General features: G+C 39.2%; 1 protein-coding gene across 1 annotated transcript; it reads left to right on the top strand.

The window, feature by feature from the left end:
• Positions 1-744: 744 nt before the first annotated feature.
• FEM1C (fem-1 homolog C) lies at positions 745-17,697 on the top strand. The gene is made up of 3 exons (XM_021525003.2): positions 745-858; positions 1,379-2,106; positions 11,570-17,697. Exons 2-3 carry the CDS (start codon positions 1,563-1,565, stop codon positions 12,877-12,879), a joined length of 1,854 nt encoding a protein of 617 aa, XP_021380678.1. The 5' UTR covers positions 745-858; positions 1,379-1,562; the 3' UTR covers positions 12,880-17,697.

The raw sequence follows: 17,697 nt of genomic DNA, 5'->3' as shown, positions 1-17,697 counted from the left end.
TGGGGATCCTGTGGGAGCCTGTGGGACCCTGTGGGAGCCTGTGGGAGCCTGTAGGACCCTGTGGAACCCTGTGGGACCCCGTGGGGATCCTGTGGGACCCTGTGGGATCCTGTGGGAGCCTGTGGGACCCTGTGGGAGCCTGTGGGAGCCTGTAGGACCCTGTGGAACCCCGTGGGGATCCTGTGGGACCCTGTGGGATCCTGTGGGAGCCTGTGGGACCCTGTGGGACCTTGTGGAAGCCTGTGGGAGCCTGTGGGACCTTGTGGGATCCTGTGGGGATCCTGAGAGAGCCTGTGGAAGCCTGTGGGAGCCTGAGGGACCCTGTGGGACCCTGTGGGACCCTGTGGGATCCTGTGGGACCCTGAGGGACCCTGTGGGATCCTGTGGGACCCTGTGGGACCTTGTGGAAGCCTGTGGGAGCCTGTGGGACCCTGAGGGACCCTGTGGGACCTTGTGGAAGCCTGTGGGAGCCTGTGGGACCCTGTGGGACCCTGAGCGACCCTGTGGGAGCCTGTGGGACCCTGTGGGATCCTGTGGGACCCTGCGGGACCCTGAGGGACCCTGAGGGACCCCGCGGACCGTCACCGCCCTCGCGCGCCCCGGACCGCTCCGCGGCTGCCGGCGCCCCCTAGCGGCCGGCTGTGCCGCGCGGCGCCCTCGAGCGGCGGCGCAGTCCCGCCCCGGGGCGCGGGGCGTGGCTCTGATTGGCCGCGGCGGGGCCGCCCCGCCCCCTGCGCAGGGCCGGCCCTGGCGGCGGGGCCCGGCTGTCATGGAGGCGCCGGACGGAGCGCGGGCAGCGGCGGCGGGCGCGTCCCTCTGAGGGCGGCGGCGGGAGACGGCCCGGAGCGCCCCGGGAAGGTAGCGCGCAGCCTGGCGGGCCTTTCCGGCCGGCTCTGAGCACGGCGGCCGCGGGGGTTTGGTGCCGTGCGGGAAAGGAGGGAGGGGGATGGGTGCAGCGGGTCCTGTCGTGAGGCGAGCGGAGGGCTCGGGCTCTCCCCGCCGGCCGGGGCTTGGCCGGAACGCGGCCGTCGTTTCCCCGCCCGGCTGCCTTGGAGGTGCGTCTCTGGGGTCTTCTGGCGGGAGCCGGGGTCTCTGCTTGGGATCCGCCCCGGAGCGAGTCGGGGTGCAGCTGCCGGAGGAATGAGGGACAAGAGGATCCTTCTGTGTGTGGTGTGGATACCGCGCTGGTAGGAGCAGTCCCCTCCTCCCCGCAGCTTTCCTCAGGGGCCACCGCGCGGCTCGGGAGAGTCCCACGGAATGCTGCTGGACACCGGCGCGCCGCAACAGCCACTTGTTTGGGTGTAGCTGTAGGAAAATACAATGCGCTTGCTTGTTTGCGAAGTAGGAGGTGAAAACATCGAGAATTCTCCTTTTGCAGATTTGTGATAAGCATAGCCTGCGCTTCGTCAGGACCCTCTCCGGAGTCTCCATGTTTTCCTATCTGCATGAAACCGATCTGAGAAGAAGCTGGGGACATTCTGTTTGGGCTAAGCACTTCCAATAAACTCTTGCCTGGAAAATTCAGGTGTGTATCCATCAAGAAGCAGAGAGCTACAGGCTAAATGGATCTAAAGACAGCAGTCTTCAACGCAGCTCGTGATGGCAAGCTGCGGCTCCTTTCCAAGCTACTGGCAAGCAAAACAAGGGAAGAGGTGGCCCAACTGGTGTCAGAAAAAACAAATGGTGCCACACCACTTCTGATGGCAGCTCGCTATGGTCACCTCGACATGGTGGAATACTTGTTGGACCATTGCTCTGCCTCTATAGAGGTTGGTGGCTCGGTGAATTTTGACGGTGAGACCATCGAGGGAGCTCCGCCGTTGTGGGCAGCATCAGCTGCTGGCCACTTGAAGGTTGTTCAGTGTCTGTTGGATCATGGTGCGTCTGTCAACAACACAACGCTGACAAATTCAACGCCTCTTAGAGCCGCCTGTTTTGATGGTCACCTGGAAATAGTAAAATACCTTGTGGAGCACAAAGCAGACCTGGAAGTATCAAACCGTCATGGGCATACGTGCTTGATGATCTCATGTTACAAAGGCCACAAAGAAATAGCTCAGTATTTACTTGAAAAAGGAGCTGATGTGAACAGAAAAAGTGTTAAAGGTAAGTTCATTTTTTCACTTTCATTGTGGTAAATAGAGGTAAAGTTACTAATTTACTTCTTAAAGAGCCTGGCATAAAAAAACCCCTTTCTGTTCTTGTAAAACGTAATATATAAAGCGCTTATAGCTATGCTTTTACTTTTTATTTTACTGGTTTTTAACGTGGATTATAAAATTTTTGTTTAAATTGATACATTTTACTCTTAAATCCCTAATTCTTAAAATACTTAGTCATACGAAGTGTCACATTTATGAATGTATTAAAAGCTAATAAACTTGCTGAGAACCACTCTGTGTAGTAGGCTGGTCTAGCAACATACTCAAAAACATGAACATGTGTTCTTGGTTTTTGTAGTAGATCTTACCAAATCAAGTATGCTGTACATAAAACTGATCTGTGCCAGTAAGGGTGGTCTAATGAAGTACGCATAAAGGAGGAAAATTACTTTCTGTATTAGAAAATTAATAATCACTTTGCTCTTCACCTACTCTCTCCAAATTACTGAGTAATTTTATACCTTTTTCAGTGTTAATAAACAAAAATATATAGTAGGATTAAAGAAATGAAGATGCAGGTGACTGCGATCTCAGCAGAAGGACTTTCAGCAACACCCAGATCTGAAACACTTTTGCCCCTGTTTACAATTCTTCTAGTGTTACCATGCAAAGTAAATTTCTGTCTTTTTTTTCCTGTGATCATAATTAGTTGACTATATAAATTTTCTATTATAAATTAGACTTGTATGTTAGCCTTAAAAGCACAGCAGTTACTGCAATTTACAGCTATTTTTTTATCTCACTGAGCTAGGATTATGTTTCAACAGGTTTTGAACTTTTAAATATATATCAATATATATAAAAACAAATATGGTAACAGATCTTTTTGTAGCATAATACTACTGCCTTTTTCAGGCTAGTTACATTTGTAACTGTGTACTGTACCTTTCAGTTATTTGTGTTAAAATATCCTTTGTGTCTAGATTGCTGTATGATACTGGTAAATACCAAATGTGAGAGTAATCTTTAGAAAAGCTGCTTGGTTAAAGATGCCTTTTCTCAGCAAATCATGCAAATATGTGGGTTTAGTGTAAAGAAAGCTAAACTACAGATTTGTCATGGAGGTGGGCAGAGCAAAATAAATCTTCCTTTGTAAGTGTTTGAGGTTGCTTATGAGTTATCATGGACTTGTGGTAGGATAAAAATGTCAATTTTCTAAATAACATTCTGGGAATAGCAAGCTAAATATAAAGTGTGTGAAAACTTGGGGTTTAGTTTTAAACCTGTCTCTTTATATGATAGGTGTGAACCAAGCAATGCTCTTAAATATTTGAATTAATAGGGAAAAAGATGTAATTCTGCAGCTCTTTTTTTCCCTCATTTTGTGTTGGTGCGTAGGCTTTACCTTACTTATCCTTTTTATTCACTTTACTAGTGAATTAGCATTATTTGTTTTCGTTTAAATGACTGAGGATTTTCTCAGTGCTGTCAGTTATTATCTTAATTCCTTTCTACTTACTTTAGTTTCTGTGTGACTTGCATCTAGGCACACAAGCAAAGGTTATTAAAGTAGATAAATGACCCTTAATTAAAGAAGTTGGATTGGATAGGGTTCAGGTCATTAAAACTCATTTTATACTTCAAGCTGTCATGTGGGCAACTGGATGTGTGTACGTAATAGCTATCTGTTGGTAATTTGTGGAAATCCCCTCTGGTAGGACAGGAACATATATTTTGGTATCTTTAAGAAGTCTTATCTCTGAAGTTACTGAATAAGCATTGGTGAGGTAAAGCAAGCAAGCAAGAAAGTACTATAAACCCTGAAAGTTGTCTGTGGGAAAGCAGGAGAACTGAGGAAATTGGTAACAGTAAGTATTGTAACAGTGCTGAGGGTCAGCAGGTAACCTGCTCAGTTTTGTTTTGCAGAAATGCTATTGATTTTAAAATTAGTCCAACAGTGTTAATTCTACATTGTCATCCTCCCCCTCAAAGAATCTTGTGTATTACTTTCAGTTTCTACTCCTCCCTGCTATGTACTAAATAGCTGACAGTGTGTCCTGTGCTTATAACAGGAAGATAACAGAGCATCTGAGTGTTCTGCTCCTTAAAATTGAAATGCTCCTTATAAGAGCAGAACTATGTAACTTCAGTAGAGTTGCTATTGTGGGAGATTTCTGTAGATCCTTTTTCAGGTATTATTCTTAGAGCTTGTGTGAGGGTGGGGGGCAGAATTATTTGATCTATGTCTTGTTTTCACTGGATTTTCATATTGCAAAATAGAACTTAATACACATATTAAACCTCATGAATTTATAGATATGAAAATGTTTCAAAGTGTTTAACAGTTCCAGGGAAAAATCTTAATACTTTAATAGGAAAAAATAGGTACATTCACATGCATCTAAATTTATGAAAGAGTAGGTGAAAACATGTGGTGAAATCTTGCTTCTAAAATGCAGAATCCCAGAGCTGTGTTTTAGACATGGAAATTCAGAGTTCAGAGGTTCAGAAAAAGCTATGAAAGTATGGAAGTACAGCCAGGAAATTTAGATGTTCATAAAGATTTTGGAGCGTGTCAGGTGTCGCATGGTAGATGGTGCTGAAGAAGGATGTTTGGGTAGATGAGTCCTCAACTGTGAAAGATGGCCAATGGTTCTGAATTTAAAATATGAGCCTTTGATGGTATTTGTTTCTGCTGTTTTGCAAAGCTGAGCTTTCTCACAGCTCCACTGAACTTCTATGTAGGAGTTAGGCCACAGAACTGTAAGCAAAGGATATTTTAAAATATATTTTAGTTTATGTGAACAGTGTAAGTGATGGGGACAAACTGAAAGGTGGGCTAAGAAGGGTGGATAGGTTTTATTATTTTGTAATTGTGGAAAAGGTTTTATTATTTTGTAATTGTGGAAAACAGCGAAGATATCTGTAGATAGGAAGCAGCCTAAGCAATACTTCACAAAACAAATTATTTACCACTGTCTCTGATTCATGTCTTTCACCAGTGTTCTACTGTCATGGCTTAATGCCAGCCAGCAGCCAAGCCCCAGGCAGCCACTTGCTCTCTTCCCCATCAGTGAGACCAGGAACTGAATACTTGTGCCTTGAGACATAGACAGTTTAATAGGGAAAACAAAAACAATGCACACTAGCAAAGCAAAACAAGGAATTAATTCACCATTTCCCAGGAGTAGGCAGGTGTTCAGCCGTCTCCAGGAGGGCAGGGCCCTGGAATAACACTTACTTGTGAAGACAGACACCATCACTCCAAATGGTCCACCTTTTCTCTTCCCCTCAGCTTCATGTACTGACCGTGATGTCACATGGTCTGGAAATCCCTTTGGTCAGTTGGGGTCACCTGTCCCAGCTGTGTCTTCTCCCAGTCTCCATGTACCACCAACTTCTTTGCCAGCATGGAAGTACAAACAGCAGAAAAGATCTTGATTCTGTGTAAGCCCTGCAGAGCAACAACAAAAACATCTCTGTGTTATCAGCCCTGTGTTCAGCACAAATCCAAAACACAGCCTCATATCGAACACTATGAAGAAAATTAACTCTATCCCAGCTGAAACCAGCAGAACTCCTCATTTAAGAAGCTGAAAATTAAAAACCAAGCTTAATGAGCTTCACTTGCAGTCAATGATCTTTCAGATGGCAAGTTTTTATGCTGTTCCTAAAAGTAGGAAGAATGTGGATAATGTTAGGGTAGTAGAAACACATTTTTTTTCAGAAGGTGGAATCCTAGAACTAAAATCTCAAATGAAGCACAAATTTGTCTCTGTGCAAGATGAGGAGCATTTCTGTGTCAGCTGCATGCCATTTTCTGTTCTGCTGCATTATGAAGCCTGCCAGTGATTTGTTGTTAGGGTGGTGCTACCTTACTATTACCTTCAGAACAGACCACTGCATTCTCAAATACAGCATTTCGCTGATGTGTTTCTGTGCACAGTGTTCATTTGGTGATGTGTAGACAGGGAAATGCTTACTCTTTTAATACAAGTGTCAGTCATTTTAAGGATTCCAGATTCCAGATTTGGGATCTTTGGGACTGTCTTTGTTTGATTTTTTTATTTAAAGTACAATATTTCATGTAAGTTCCCCAATAGAAATATTTTTCATTCAGGCTGATTGTAAAGAAATCTTATACTTCTCCTTTGTTTCCAGACAGGACAATTAATATCTTGCTTTTTGAAAATTTGCAGTGCATATTTTAACAGTTTGTGTTATACTTTATTCTCCTCTGCCAGATTTGCAGAAAGGAAGGGGAAAAAATCCATTATTGCATCAATTAGTGACACAGATTACAGATAAAGTATGTATATGCTGGTAGCTAGGATGGGCCTAATGCGAGGGAATTGTAACCTTTGTTCAAAATACATGCTTGAAAGGCAGGTATTTTATGTGAACATTGCTGGTAAGTCTTTCCATTGCTCAGTGGTCTGGTAAAGCACTCTTCAGAGTGCTTTCTGTGATTTTGTTAGGGGCTTTCACCATCTCTGCCTGCCTTCTGTAGTTAACAGACTCATCAGCTATCTTAGGGACTGGTTTTTCCCCTACAGAATATTAAAAAAATCGGAATTTTGTTTCTAAGAAAAGCTGGATTAGGCATTCTATTAGCTGTGTCTTGAGATATGCACAGGAGTGTTTGTTTGCATTAAAAAAGAAAAAAAGAATACCGTGATTCCTTTATTCCATTGACACAGTACTTGACAGTTTCGTACAATAATATGGTAAACAAGGTTTGTTGAATTTCTTTCCTCATTTTGGGAAGTATAGAAGCATACAAGCCTCTGTCTCTATGGGTATTGTATCAAGGGCTGGTGCTATTTCAGTATTGTTGTTTATAAGGGGTACTGGAAGGTGTAACACTCAAACCTGCTGGTAGTAGAAAAAAAATCATTTACAGACATAGCAGACCCAGAAGTAGGGGGATTATGGAGAGTCATGCTATTTCCTTTATCCTAAGAGTGGTCTAGTGTTAAAAATTATTAATTTTCTTCGGCTGTAAACATTAGGGAGTCTTTACAGGTTTGTTTTCCTCTGAGGCTGTTTGTCTTCCCTGGTTGCCAAGGTTCATAGAAGCATTGAGGGGGCAGGGAGAGGGTGAAAAAAATCCCAAAACAAAGGTTTTGTTTCTCCTTGTTGTTGTTGCCTTTTTTGTTATTTTTTTTCATTCTCCCTGTTTATAAACACTTGCTCTAAAAATGTGCTTTTTTTTTTTTTTTTTTTTTTGGGAAGGGGTTACTTTTTTTCCTTGTTTGGTAGGTGTTACATTGTACAGGGCTCTGAAAATATCTGTAGATATTTTTTGTGTGACTGTGTGCAGAAACAACTTCTGGAGGAATGTCTGTAAGTTAAATAAGGAAGATAAAGATACAGTTTAAGTTTAATTCTAACTAAAAAGTTATTGTTTAAATCAAATCATTCACAACATGCTGTTATTGATGTAATAATTGATAATCTTGCTAATACCAGTTTTCATGAAATATTTCAGTGAGCAAGACAGCAATTATTCCCTTATATCCTATGGAAATTAGATGAAAATAAATCATTGAGATTAGCAGTTCTTTGCATTTATTAGTTAGTTTCTTGAAGGAAAGACATTTTGTTTTTATTTCCTATGCATACTAAATGTTAGGATGTATAACAGTTTTCTTGTGCACTGTCCATGTTTGTATCTATCAGGCAATACTTTTCTTTTAAATCAGTAAATACTCTTGGAAGATGGAATTGTTTCAAGTGCTGTGGTAGAAAACGAAACTAATGCTACATGAAAAATTTTACTTTATAAAAATGTTCAATTCATTTGTAAGGCTGCAAAAATATATACAGGTGGTTAATTTTACACATTGGTCAGTCATTTAAATAAAATACTTTTATTTCTTTTGTTTTTAATGATCTTTGATAGAAATTCAGGTTGGTGTTAAGTTTTAATGTAAGTCTTACAGCGTGGAAATTTTATAAAGCATTTTGGAAGTATTAGGAAGTGGATGCACTTAATTGGTTGCAAATCAAGTGCAAAATCTGTGTCATGGCTTCATTTTATTTCATTCCCTTGTCACAAGCTATCAGTCTGTTTTGGGAATTACTTGCTTCTGACATAGAAAGGCCTGTCCTCCTTAAGAATTTGAATACCCATTCCTGCTCCAGTAAGCTTTTGGAAACACTGGGTAGTTAGTTTTTTGATATGTGAAGTGCTTCTGAAATGTTCAGAACTCCTTTTAAAGGAGTCCTGTTAACAAAAGAGTGAAGTGTGAAGATACAATGCCAACTAGCCATAGCTTTTTTCATACTTCTGTACTTGGAAGGACTGGAGTTAGGGTTATTCTGTTTCTTTTTGCCATTTTTAATGAGGTAGTTATTAAGTAATATGAATAGTAAAGCTTTATACAGATAGAAGCAGTTTGTAAGCACTATAAGCAATATAATATGGTGACACTTAGTATTTAGCAGAGCAGTCTCAGGACTACCGGAATCATCTGTAGTCCAGTTTTTTGTCTGTGCAAGGAGGAACCTTTCATGTTACGGTAATAATAGCTGTCTTTGATATGTGATTTAATTCCTGCTGGTCATTTTCCAATTTAAAATTGATTTTAAAAAAATAGATGAAACCTACTTTTCAATAATTACTGCCATCTTTAAAAGATTACTTTATTTGACCAAACCCATCATATGTGCTTCTTCAAAAATTACTTGTCAAAGAGAATGACTTTCAAATTACTTTTGCTCTTTTTGACCTTTTTCCTTCTTAATACAGTAATAGATATAACACTGTTTTTTAAATTTGTTACTGAATAAATAATACAAAAATTGAATTAACTTCTGAATTGTGTTCAGCCACTGTTTATCACTACAGATGATATGTTCACTATAGTGACAATATAGATATTGTAATGTTTTGAAATTGATGAGTTAATTCGCAGAATAGCGGTTGATTTACTGTGCTTATTTGAATTCTTCAATTCCTGATCAATTTGTGGCCAATATGTAGCCTTTAATTTGCACATTAAGGCCAGTTGCATGTTTTCTTTCAAATTCTTCCTCTAATATAGCAATTGATACTTGCTAGGTATAGATGGCTGGCAGTGTTATTTCTTAAGGCTGGAGCTTATGTTCGGGTTTTTTTTTAAGTTGGCAACTCTCAACAATCTTTTTACTCCTAGGCACTTTTCTATGGAAACTTGTGTTTCTTATGAAGTATTCTTCCCACTGCTGTATCTGTACAATCCAATCCAACTTCGGTGAGGTGCAGCCACTGCATAAAAATTAGCGGTGATGGCCTTGCAATATTAGTTTATACATGGCATAATTTAAGTGGTAGTTATTTTAATTCTAAGGGCTACTGCAGTATAAACAACTGGAAAATTACACTACTTCTGATAAGCTGTTGAACTGAAAACAGTAATTGTAATACCAATAAAAAATCTAAATTGTTTCAAATTTAGAGTATCCAGTTGGAAAGAGCAGTGAAATTCCTTGGAGTCTTAAGCATATTTCCACATTTTCTACATAGCTGCATTGTAAATTAATGGCATACAGACTGCTGGATTTAGTTTACATGGCCAGTGGCCAAGCTTATTTTATGTGGATTTTTTTCAGTCATAGTGTGTATGCCTGTCAATTGATAAAAGAGTGTCAAAAGCAGCATTATGTGGTGATGGATCTGCAGTATGTAATATGCATAGCTGGCACTGTTGCAGTTGTCAAAAGCATCAAAATATAAATTAACAGTTGTGAAACAATAGTAAGAACTTTGACATTACTGATACCTTTTGGCTTATTTGTCTTTAATATGCTTTTATGTTACTATTTTTAAAATATATTAAAAATACTTATTGAAGGAAGAAATGGCTGCCAGTTGCAGAGCTCTGCTGTGAAGGATAGTGTACGGAGTTGAGTACACCCTGAAACAGCTGTGTTAACAGCCAATACCCATGTGCATCTGGTTTTGCCTTTATCAATAAATACAGAACTGAAGATGGTCTGAGGGACCAGCCATTCTTTAGTTCTGAATTAACTGCTGTAGTTTCATTTTAACTAGACTTTCAGCAGCATAGCAAGAAGAATAAGTGTATGTGTATTGGTAAGTTTGTATATAGGTCTGCATCTGACATCTTCCTCTCTTGGGAATGTCAAGGTCTTGTACTTTCTCAATTGGGATATTGGCATTTTTCTAGTCAGTGATGTCAGATAAAGACAGAAAGAATTATAGTTAATAAGCTATGTATGCCAAACTTGCCAACTTTCAATCCTCCTAAATTTGCTTAAATCTCTGCTTCTGAAATTAAAAATTTTGTTTGTCTAGGCAGAGATTGTAGTGTGCCCAGACCTGTAACTGATTTAGTGCTATTAAAGTTAAAAATTGTCTGAGGTATTAGAAAGATGAAAAATCACTTCCTTATGTATGAACTGGATATTACTTTATGAATCTTGATCTAACAGGTAGTTTCATGGGCCACTTTGTGTTGGGATGTCTTTCTCAGTTCACCTGTTAGTAAATGATTGTAAAATCACTGGCCACTATTTTGAAATTATTCAGGAAAGGACAATTTTGAAAGTTAAGTTCACTGTCAATAAATGAAGCAAACCAGTATTTTTATGGGGTTTTTCCTTAAAATGTTTGAGTTTTGCTCTTAAAATATGATTCGGGGGACAAAGTATGTTCATACCTCTGGTATCATTGCAAAAACCTGAGTTATAAGCTTTAGAAAATAACTTTTTACTCATGTTTTATATAAATTTGATTAATCTGTCAGCTAAATTTGGTTTCCCCATTCACTGTTCCTGAAGTCATCTTCTACATCCAGGGTAGATGGCAGTTTATCTGTATTATTAAAGACTGAGGCAAAGGAAAGCATTGAATGTCTCTGCACTTCTTCACCCTTAATAGTCAGATGACCACCTTCAATCAGACTGGTATTTTCTTTAGACCTCCTTTTACTACTAGTGTGCTTTAAAAAACCTTCTTATTGTCTACCACAACACCAGTCAGTTTCAACTCTAATTGAGCTTTGGCCTTTTGCATCTTGCCTTCAGTGTATGTGAACTACTGTCAAATTCCTGCAAAGCCTAACCTTGTTTCCAGACAGCATACAATTTCTTTTTCCTCCTGAGCTCCAAGAGGAGTTCTCTGTCCAGTCAAACTGGTCTCCTGTCCTGTTTACTTGACTTTTGATACAAATGAATTGCTGACTCTTGTGCTTTTATGTAGTGAAAAATTCCATTTTAAATCTGGTTTGGGGTTTTTTATTAAACCTATTTAATTTTTTTCAGATAAAAATACAAACATTTTGATTTTTATAACTTTCTGTCAGCCTTGCTTTCATAGTACAAAAATAGGGAAACAAAAGCTGTTTTAAAACCTTTACTATTTGGGGGAGTTTAACTTTTAATTTTTTTAACTATTAGCATGATGAGATTTTGACTCTTAATTTGTTATGATTTGTGTAATTGTATTTGTTTTCTTGCAGGAAATACAGCACTACATGACTGTGCAGAGTCTGGAAGTTTGGAGATCATGAAGATGCTTCTCAAATATTGTGCTAAAATGGAAAAGGATGGTTATGGAATGACTCCCCTTCTGTCAGCCAGTGTGACAGGCCACACAAATATAGTGGACTTTCTGACCCAGCATGTACAGACTAGTAAGGCTGAGCGAATAAATGCCCTGGAACTTCTAGGAGCAACATTTGTGGACAAAAAGAGAGATCTGCTTGGTGCTTTGAAATACTGGAAAAGAGCTATGGAAATGAGATACAGTGATAGGACTAATATCCTCAGCAAACCTGTGCCACAAACACTAATTATGGCTTATGATTATGCTAAAGAGGTAAACAGCTCAGAAGAGCTAGAAAATCTTATTGCAGACCCAGATGAAATGAGAATGCAAGCATTATTGATTAGAGAACGTATTCTTGGCCCTTCACACCCAGACACATCCTACTATATTAGATATAGAGGTGCTGTGTATGCAGACTCCGGAAACTTCAAGCGTTGCATCAATTTATGGAAGTATGCTTTGGACATGCAGCAGAGCAATCTTGATCCGCTAAGCCCTATGACAGCCAGCAGTTTGCTATCATTTGCTGAACTTTTCTCCTTTATGCTTCAGGATAGGGCGAAGGGCCTGCTAGGCACTACTGTCACTTTTGATGATCTAATGGGTATACTGTGCAAAAGCGTTCTTGAAATAGAACGGGCCATGAAACAAACCCAGTGTCTTCCTGATCCAATACAGCTAAACAAAGCTCTTTCCATCATTTTGCATTTAATTTGCTTGTTGGAGAAAGTACCTTGCAGCTCAGAACAGGAACATTTTAAGAAACAAACTATTTACAAGTTTCTTAAGCTTCAGCCTAGAGGAAAGAATAACTTCAGTCCACTTCACCTTGCTGTTGACAATAATACTACGTGTGTCGGTCGCTACCCAGTTTGTAAATTCCCCTCTCTACAAGTTACGGCTATCCTGGTGGAATGTGGTGCTGATGTAAATGTCAGAGACTCTGATAACAACAGTCCCTTACACATTGCTGCACTGAACAACCATCCAGACATCATGAATCTTCTTATCAAGTCAGGTTCACATTTCGATGCCACAAACTCATGTAAACAAACAGCTAGTGATTTGCTGGATGAGAAAGAAATAGCAAAGAATTTAATCCAGCCTATAAATCATACTACTTTGCAGTGTCTTGCTGCTCGTGTAATAGTGAATCATAACATATCCTATGCAGGGCATATCCCTGAAAAACTAGAGAAGTTTGTTTTGCTCCATAGATGATAGTGTGCTGTTCCAGAGTACTGTTTTTGAAGCACGACATGGTGATATTTTCCTTGAGCACTGTTGTGATACACGAGCGTTCCCTGGCTTGCTCCATTTTTCTCTCATTGGCTAGTGTTGTTAACATCAGATCTGCAGAGTTGGTTGCCCAGTATTTAATATGAATATGCCATATAATATATTTTGTGGATTATTTAGAAATGTAATGCCATATTTAGACTTTAAATTGTTTGCCAAAGGCTTGTCTTTCTTGTCTTATTTGCCTGTTGGGTGTTTGGACTGAGTTGAGTATTTTCCACTGATGTCTTTTTACTAATAATTGTTATGTGGATTTTATACGATTGGAAGGTCATCTTTTTTTGGTTTTGCTTGAGCATTCCTGCTCCTACTCTCTTCTTTTTCTATGGACTCATAGCTAAACTGTGCAAGTTGTATGGACTTGTTAACATTTGCAACTACCATAAGTGCTTTTATCTTCTCTATGCACTGGCTTAAACATGACTGTTGTGTGTGAGCATATTTCTATGCAGCACTTGGTCAATTTCAACTTAAATGCCAATCTTGTTTTGCAGTTTGTTTAGAGCTCTCGAGAATGCTGTCTTCATAGCATGATGAATTTTGGATTTATTTATCAGCTCTCCAAACTTGGGTTTGACTTTTTTGACTGCTGTATCTGAGGTTGCTTTCATTTGATCCTCTGGAATTTTTTCCTAAACTGGCGAGAAGAAAATATTGCTTTTTCTAATTGTAGTCCACTTTAAATCTGAAAATCGTTCTGTTGCATTGTGCAGCTTGGGAAGAGTCCTCATGATGTACAACTGATACCTTCCCCTCTGCACTAATGTCTTGCTTGTGCTGGTTATGTGACTAGATGTGAAGTTTGCTCAAAGTTTAACCTCAGACCTTAATGATACACTTCTATAAGAAATAGATCAAATATATGTTTAAAATCTGCAAATCAGCTTTAGCTACAAAAGAAAACTAAAGCATGTTGATGGCATGATGTTTATCAGTCCAGATCTAGACATCATATAGTATAGTGGCTGTCTGCCAGGGTATTGAAAGTTCTATAGCAGTGTCTTTTTTTTCTTCATTTTAAATATCTTTATAAATACTTGCATGGATTTTTCATCTCTACTATGTCAGTTGTACTTAACAAAAGCAGAAGTTCTGTTGTGTATATAGCTCCTATTAAAGTACCTATTTTTTATAATATTTGCACAACAGCTTAGCTTTTGCAAAAGAAAGGGCTCTTTTGACTTGATAAGAAATCTATAAATGGAGATCATAAATGTGAGTGCGATTCAGGTAATTAATATAATTCAGCACTTTACTGTTGATTAATAGTAGGATTTATTATGGCACATTAGCCCTACAAATATCTTAAAGTGAAATTAATTTCTGTTGGATAGGATACAGTTTAGTTGCAAATTTAGTCATCTAGCATTTTGGGTATTTTTGGCTTCATGTTTCATCTCAGTTGTGGGCAGAAGTGTACCTATGGGGTTCTTGCTCCAGAAATCCAAAAACTGGTTTTATAACTTTGTCAGAGATAAGAGATATTTAGACTCCACATTGGTTAGGTTAGGAGGGTCTTTGTAATACTTTAAGTTTTAAGTTGATGTTAGAACACTTTTGTCATTTGTGGTTGAACTTGAAGAAGAATATGTCTTGGGAGCACATAAGAATAGCCCTTCTTTGATTTTGTTCTGTTTTGGCATTCCTGCCAGCGTATGGCAGTGTACAGGTGCCTACTAGCTTAGCCATTTTTGCAAAAATTATGGGGATGTTTTTAAGCAAAGATATGTTGAAAGCAGTGCTGTTTGTGTATTGTCACTACCAGACTTGCTGTTTTGAAGCAATTTTCTCTGGTTTGTCCCTTGCTGTGTCTATGTTGTGTACTATTATGAGAATCATAGAATCATTTAGGTTGGAAAAGATCCTTAAGATCATTGAGTCCAACCAAGCACTGCCAAGTCCAGCACTAAACCATGTCCTTAAGTGCCACATCTACATGTGTTTCAAATACCTCCAGCCATGGTGACTCAACTGCTTCCTTTGGGCAGCCTGTTACATTGGTTAACCACTCTTTCCATTAAGTTTTTCCTAGTATCCAATCTGTATCTCCCCTTATTCTACTTGAGGCCATTTCTCCTTGTTGTATCACTTGTTACTTGGGAGAAGAGGCCAACCCCTGCCGTGTGAAATAATTGTAGAGAGTCCTAAGTTTCCCACTGAACCTCCTTCTCTCCAGGCTGAATAACCCCAGCTCCCTCAGCTGCTCCGCATCAGATGTGTGATCCAAACCCTTCCCCTGCCCTTCCCTGGACATGCTCTGGCACCTCAATATCTTTCATGTAATGAAGGACCCAAAACTGAGCACAGCACTTGAGGCATGGCTTCAATGGTACCCAGTACAGGGACAATCACTGCTTGATCCTGCTGGCCACACTATTGCTGATACAGGCCAGGATGCAGGTTTCTCTAGCATCACACAAGACTAAACTCGAGTCGATTGACTGCATTGCTGTGATTTGTAATGCTTAGGACACATGCCACTCAGCTTTTCATTTGTGAGGACGTGTGGTTTGGTTTTTGAATTTATACATTTTAATGCTTTTCTGCTGCTCTATAAATGGGGATAATCAGCAAATGATACCATACTAGAATTATACTTAGTCATAAAAGTAATTATTTTTGTATATCTCATAGAGAAAAGGGTTTTTAGAGTTTTTTACTTTGGAATTTGTCCTGCTCTTTGGTGGTTTTAGTTTAAATTTCTGTCTTTATAACTGACAATTGCCCTGTTTAAAATTAGTTGATTGGTTGTTCAGCCTGAGGAAGACAAGACTACAGGGAGACCCTATATAGGACCTTCCAGTACCTAAAGGAGGCTATAAAAGAGCTGGAGGGAGACTTTTTACAAAGTATGGGGTGAAAGGACAAGTGGGAATGGCTTTAAACTGAAAAGGGTGAGATTTAGCTTAGATATAAGGAAGAAATTGTTTACTATGAACATGGTGAGGCACTGGTGAAGGTTGTCCAGAGGAGTTGTGGATGCTCCATTTCTGGAAGTTTTCAAGGCCGGACTGGATGGGGCTCTGGTCCAGTGGAGGATGTCTTTGCGCATGACAGAGAGGTTGGAACTAGGTGATCTTTAAGGTCCCTTCTAACCTGAATCATTCTATGAGTTATGATTATTAGTCCAGAAATATAATGTACAAAATTTTAATTGTTAGTATTTTTTTTAATGGAAAGCATTCCCAAAAGTGAAAGCATATCACTGTTAGTTCTATGTAAATCTAGTGAATATTGCTACAAGAAAGGCTTACTGTGTTAGCTACTCTTTAGAAACAAACCAGGCTATTAGTACATGCTGACTTATTGCACGAATTTCTGTGTAAATATCTACTGATGTGCATCAGTCCAAAAGATTTACCATCTCCATGCTGAATTTAATTTTTCATGATGGTGAAGCTCTCTGCTGAAGAGAATACTTATCTTGCCAGATAACTTGGACCTAGGTGTCCTGGCAGATGAGTTCATGAATTTTTGGCCACTTTGCATTTAGACCTATGTGTTTACCCTGTTTTATTTTTCTTAATTTTAATTTTGTGATATCTTTAACTCATTCTTTTACCATTTTTCTCCCTATTTGGCCTTTTTTCTGATAAAACACACTGCTTCTGAGCTACTGACAAATGCTGAGAACTGCAGAAATAATTATATGCCCTTCAGGGATGAAGCAGGTTTTAAATTGATTAAACAGCTTACAGGTATCACTCCCCTAGAGACAAAGGAACTGATATCTCCTTGTTTGTTGAGACTCTAAGTTGCCTTTTTTGGCAAAAGGGATAAATGCATAGAGCAGCTTTTCTTCTGTTGTGGGTTTCAACTGAAGTATTTCAACAAGGAAGATGAAAAATATTCTCATTTTAAAAAATCTAAAATTATATTCCTATTTTTGTATCACTTAGGCTGGTAACAAGATTCCAGCTGTCTGCAGTGTCTCTGTTCTATTTGTTCAGTGCAGTGTTAAGACATTTTCTGAAATACAAGGCAACATTGTGGTTATTTTGCCATATATACTTCACAACACTCCCTGGATAAGGAGTAGTCTTGCGTTGTTCCTAAGTCCACAAAGAGCTGTCTTTTAACAACTGTTTTGCAACTGGTTAAAATCAACCTCTTTCTATTTTTACAAACACTACTTTAAAGAAAGTAATGCAGTGCTATAGCAAAATCCTTAAAGGAGGGTTTGTAATTAGATAAAAACCTTTTGAGGAAAAGCATGCCTCTCCTCAGTTTTGTATGAGCTGCAAGGTGACAGTGGCGGAATATGGCTGCTCTCTAAATAGCTTTGAAATGCTTTGAAATATAGAGTGGAATGACTGTTATACTCTAAAATGTTGAGAAGCATGAAAAAATAGACTAAACACTAATTTTACCTTCTGTGGCTAGAATGACAGCAACTGGTATTTAACACTTAAAAGTAGTTTTGGTAATTTTGATGAGAGACATACTAGACTGCTCATATTTCTTGGCTTTGAGTGTAAAAGTGACTGTTGAGCCCTCAGTGAGGGCAGAGCAAAAAGCTGTTGTTGGTTTGGTTTTAAATAATGTTGTATTTGTGTTCCATTCTATTGCAAAGACTTCCTATGCAGGGCTAGCTTCGTGTATGGAAATGTTGCAGTTTCTTTTTTACGTGAAGTAATTTAGCTTTAACAGTAATTAAAAAAAGAATAACAAGCATATTTCTCTGCTCCTACTCTCTTTAGGCTCCAAATGCAGATTACATTAAAAATATGTTTTGGAAAA

The sequence above is a fragment of the Lonchura striata genome, chromosome Z, assembly GCF_046129695.1.
Source record: "Lonchura striata isolate bLonStr1 chromosome Z, bLonStr1.mat, whole genome shotgun sequence".
In the NCBI taxonomy this organism is placed as follows: domain Eukaryota; kingdom Metazoa; phylum Chordata; class Aves; order Passeriformes; family Estrildidae; genus Lonchura; species Lonchura striata.
This window is presented reverse-complemented; position numbering and strand designations above follow the sequence as displayed.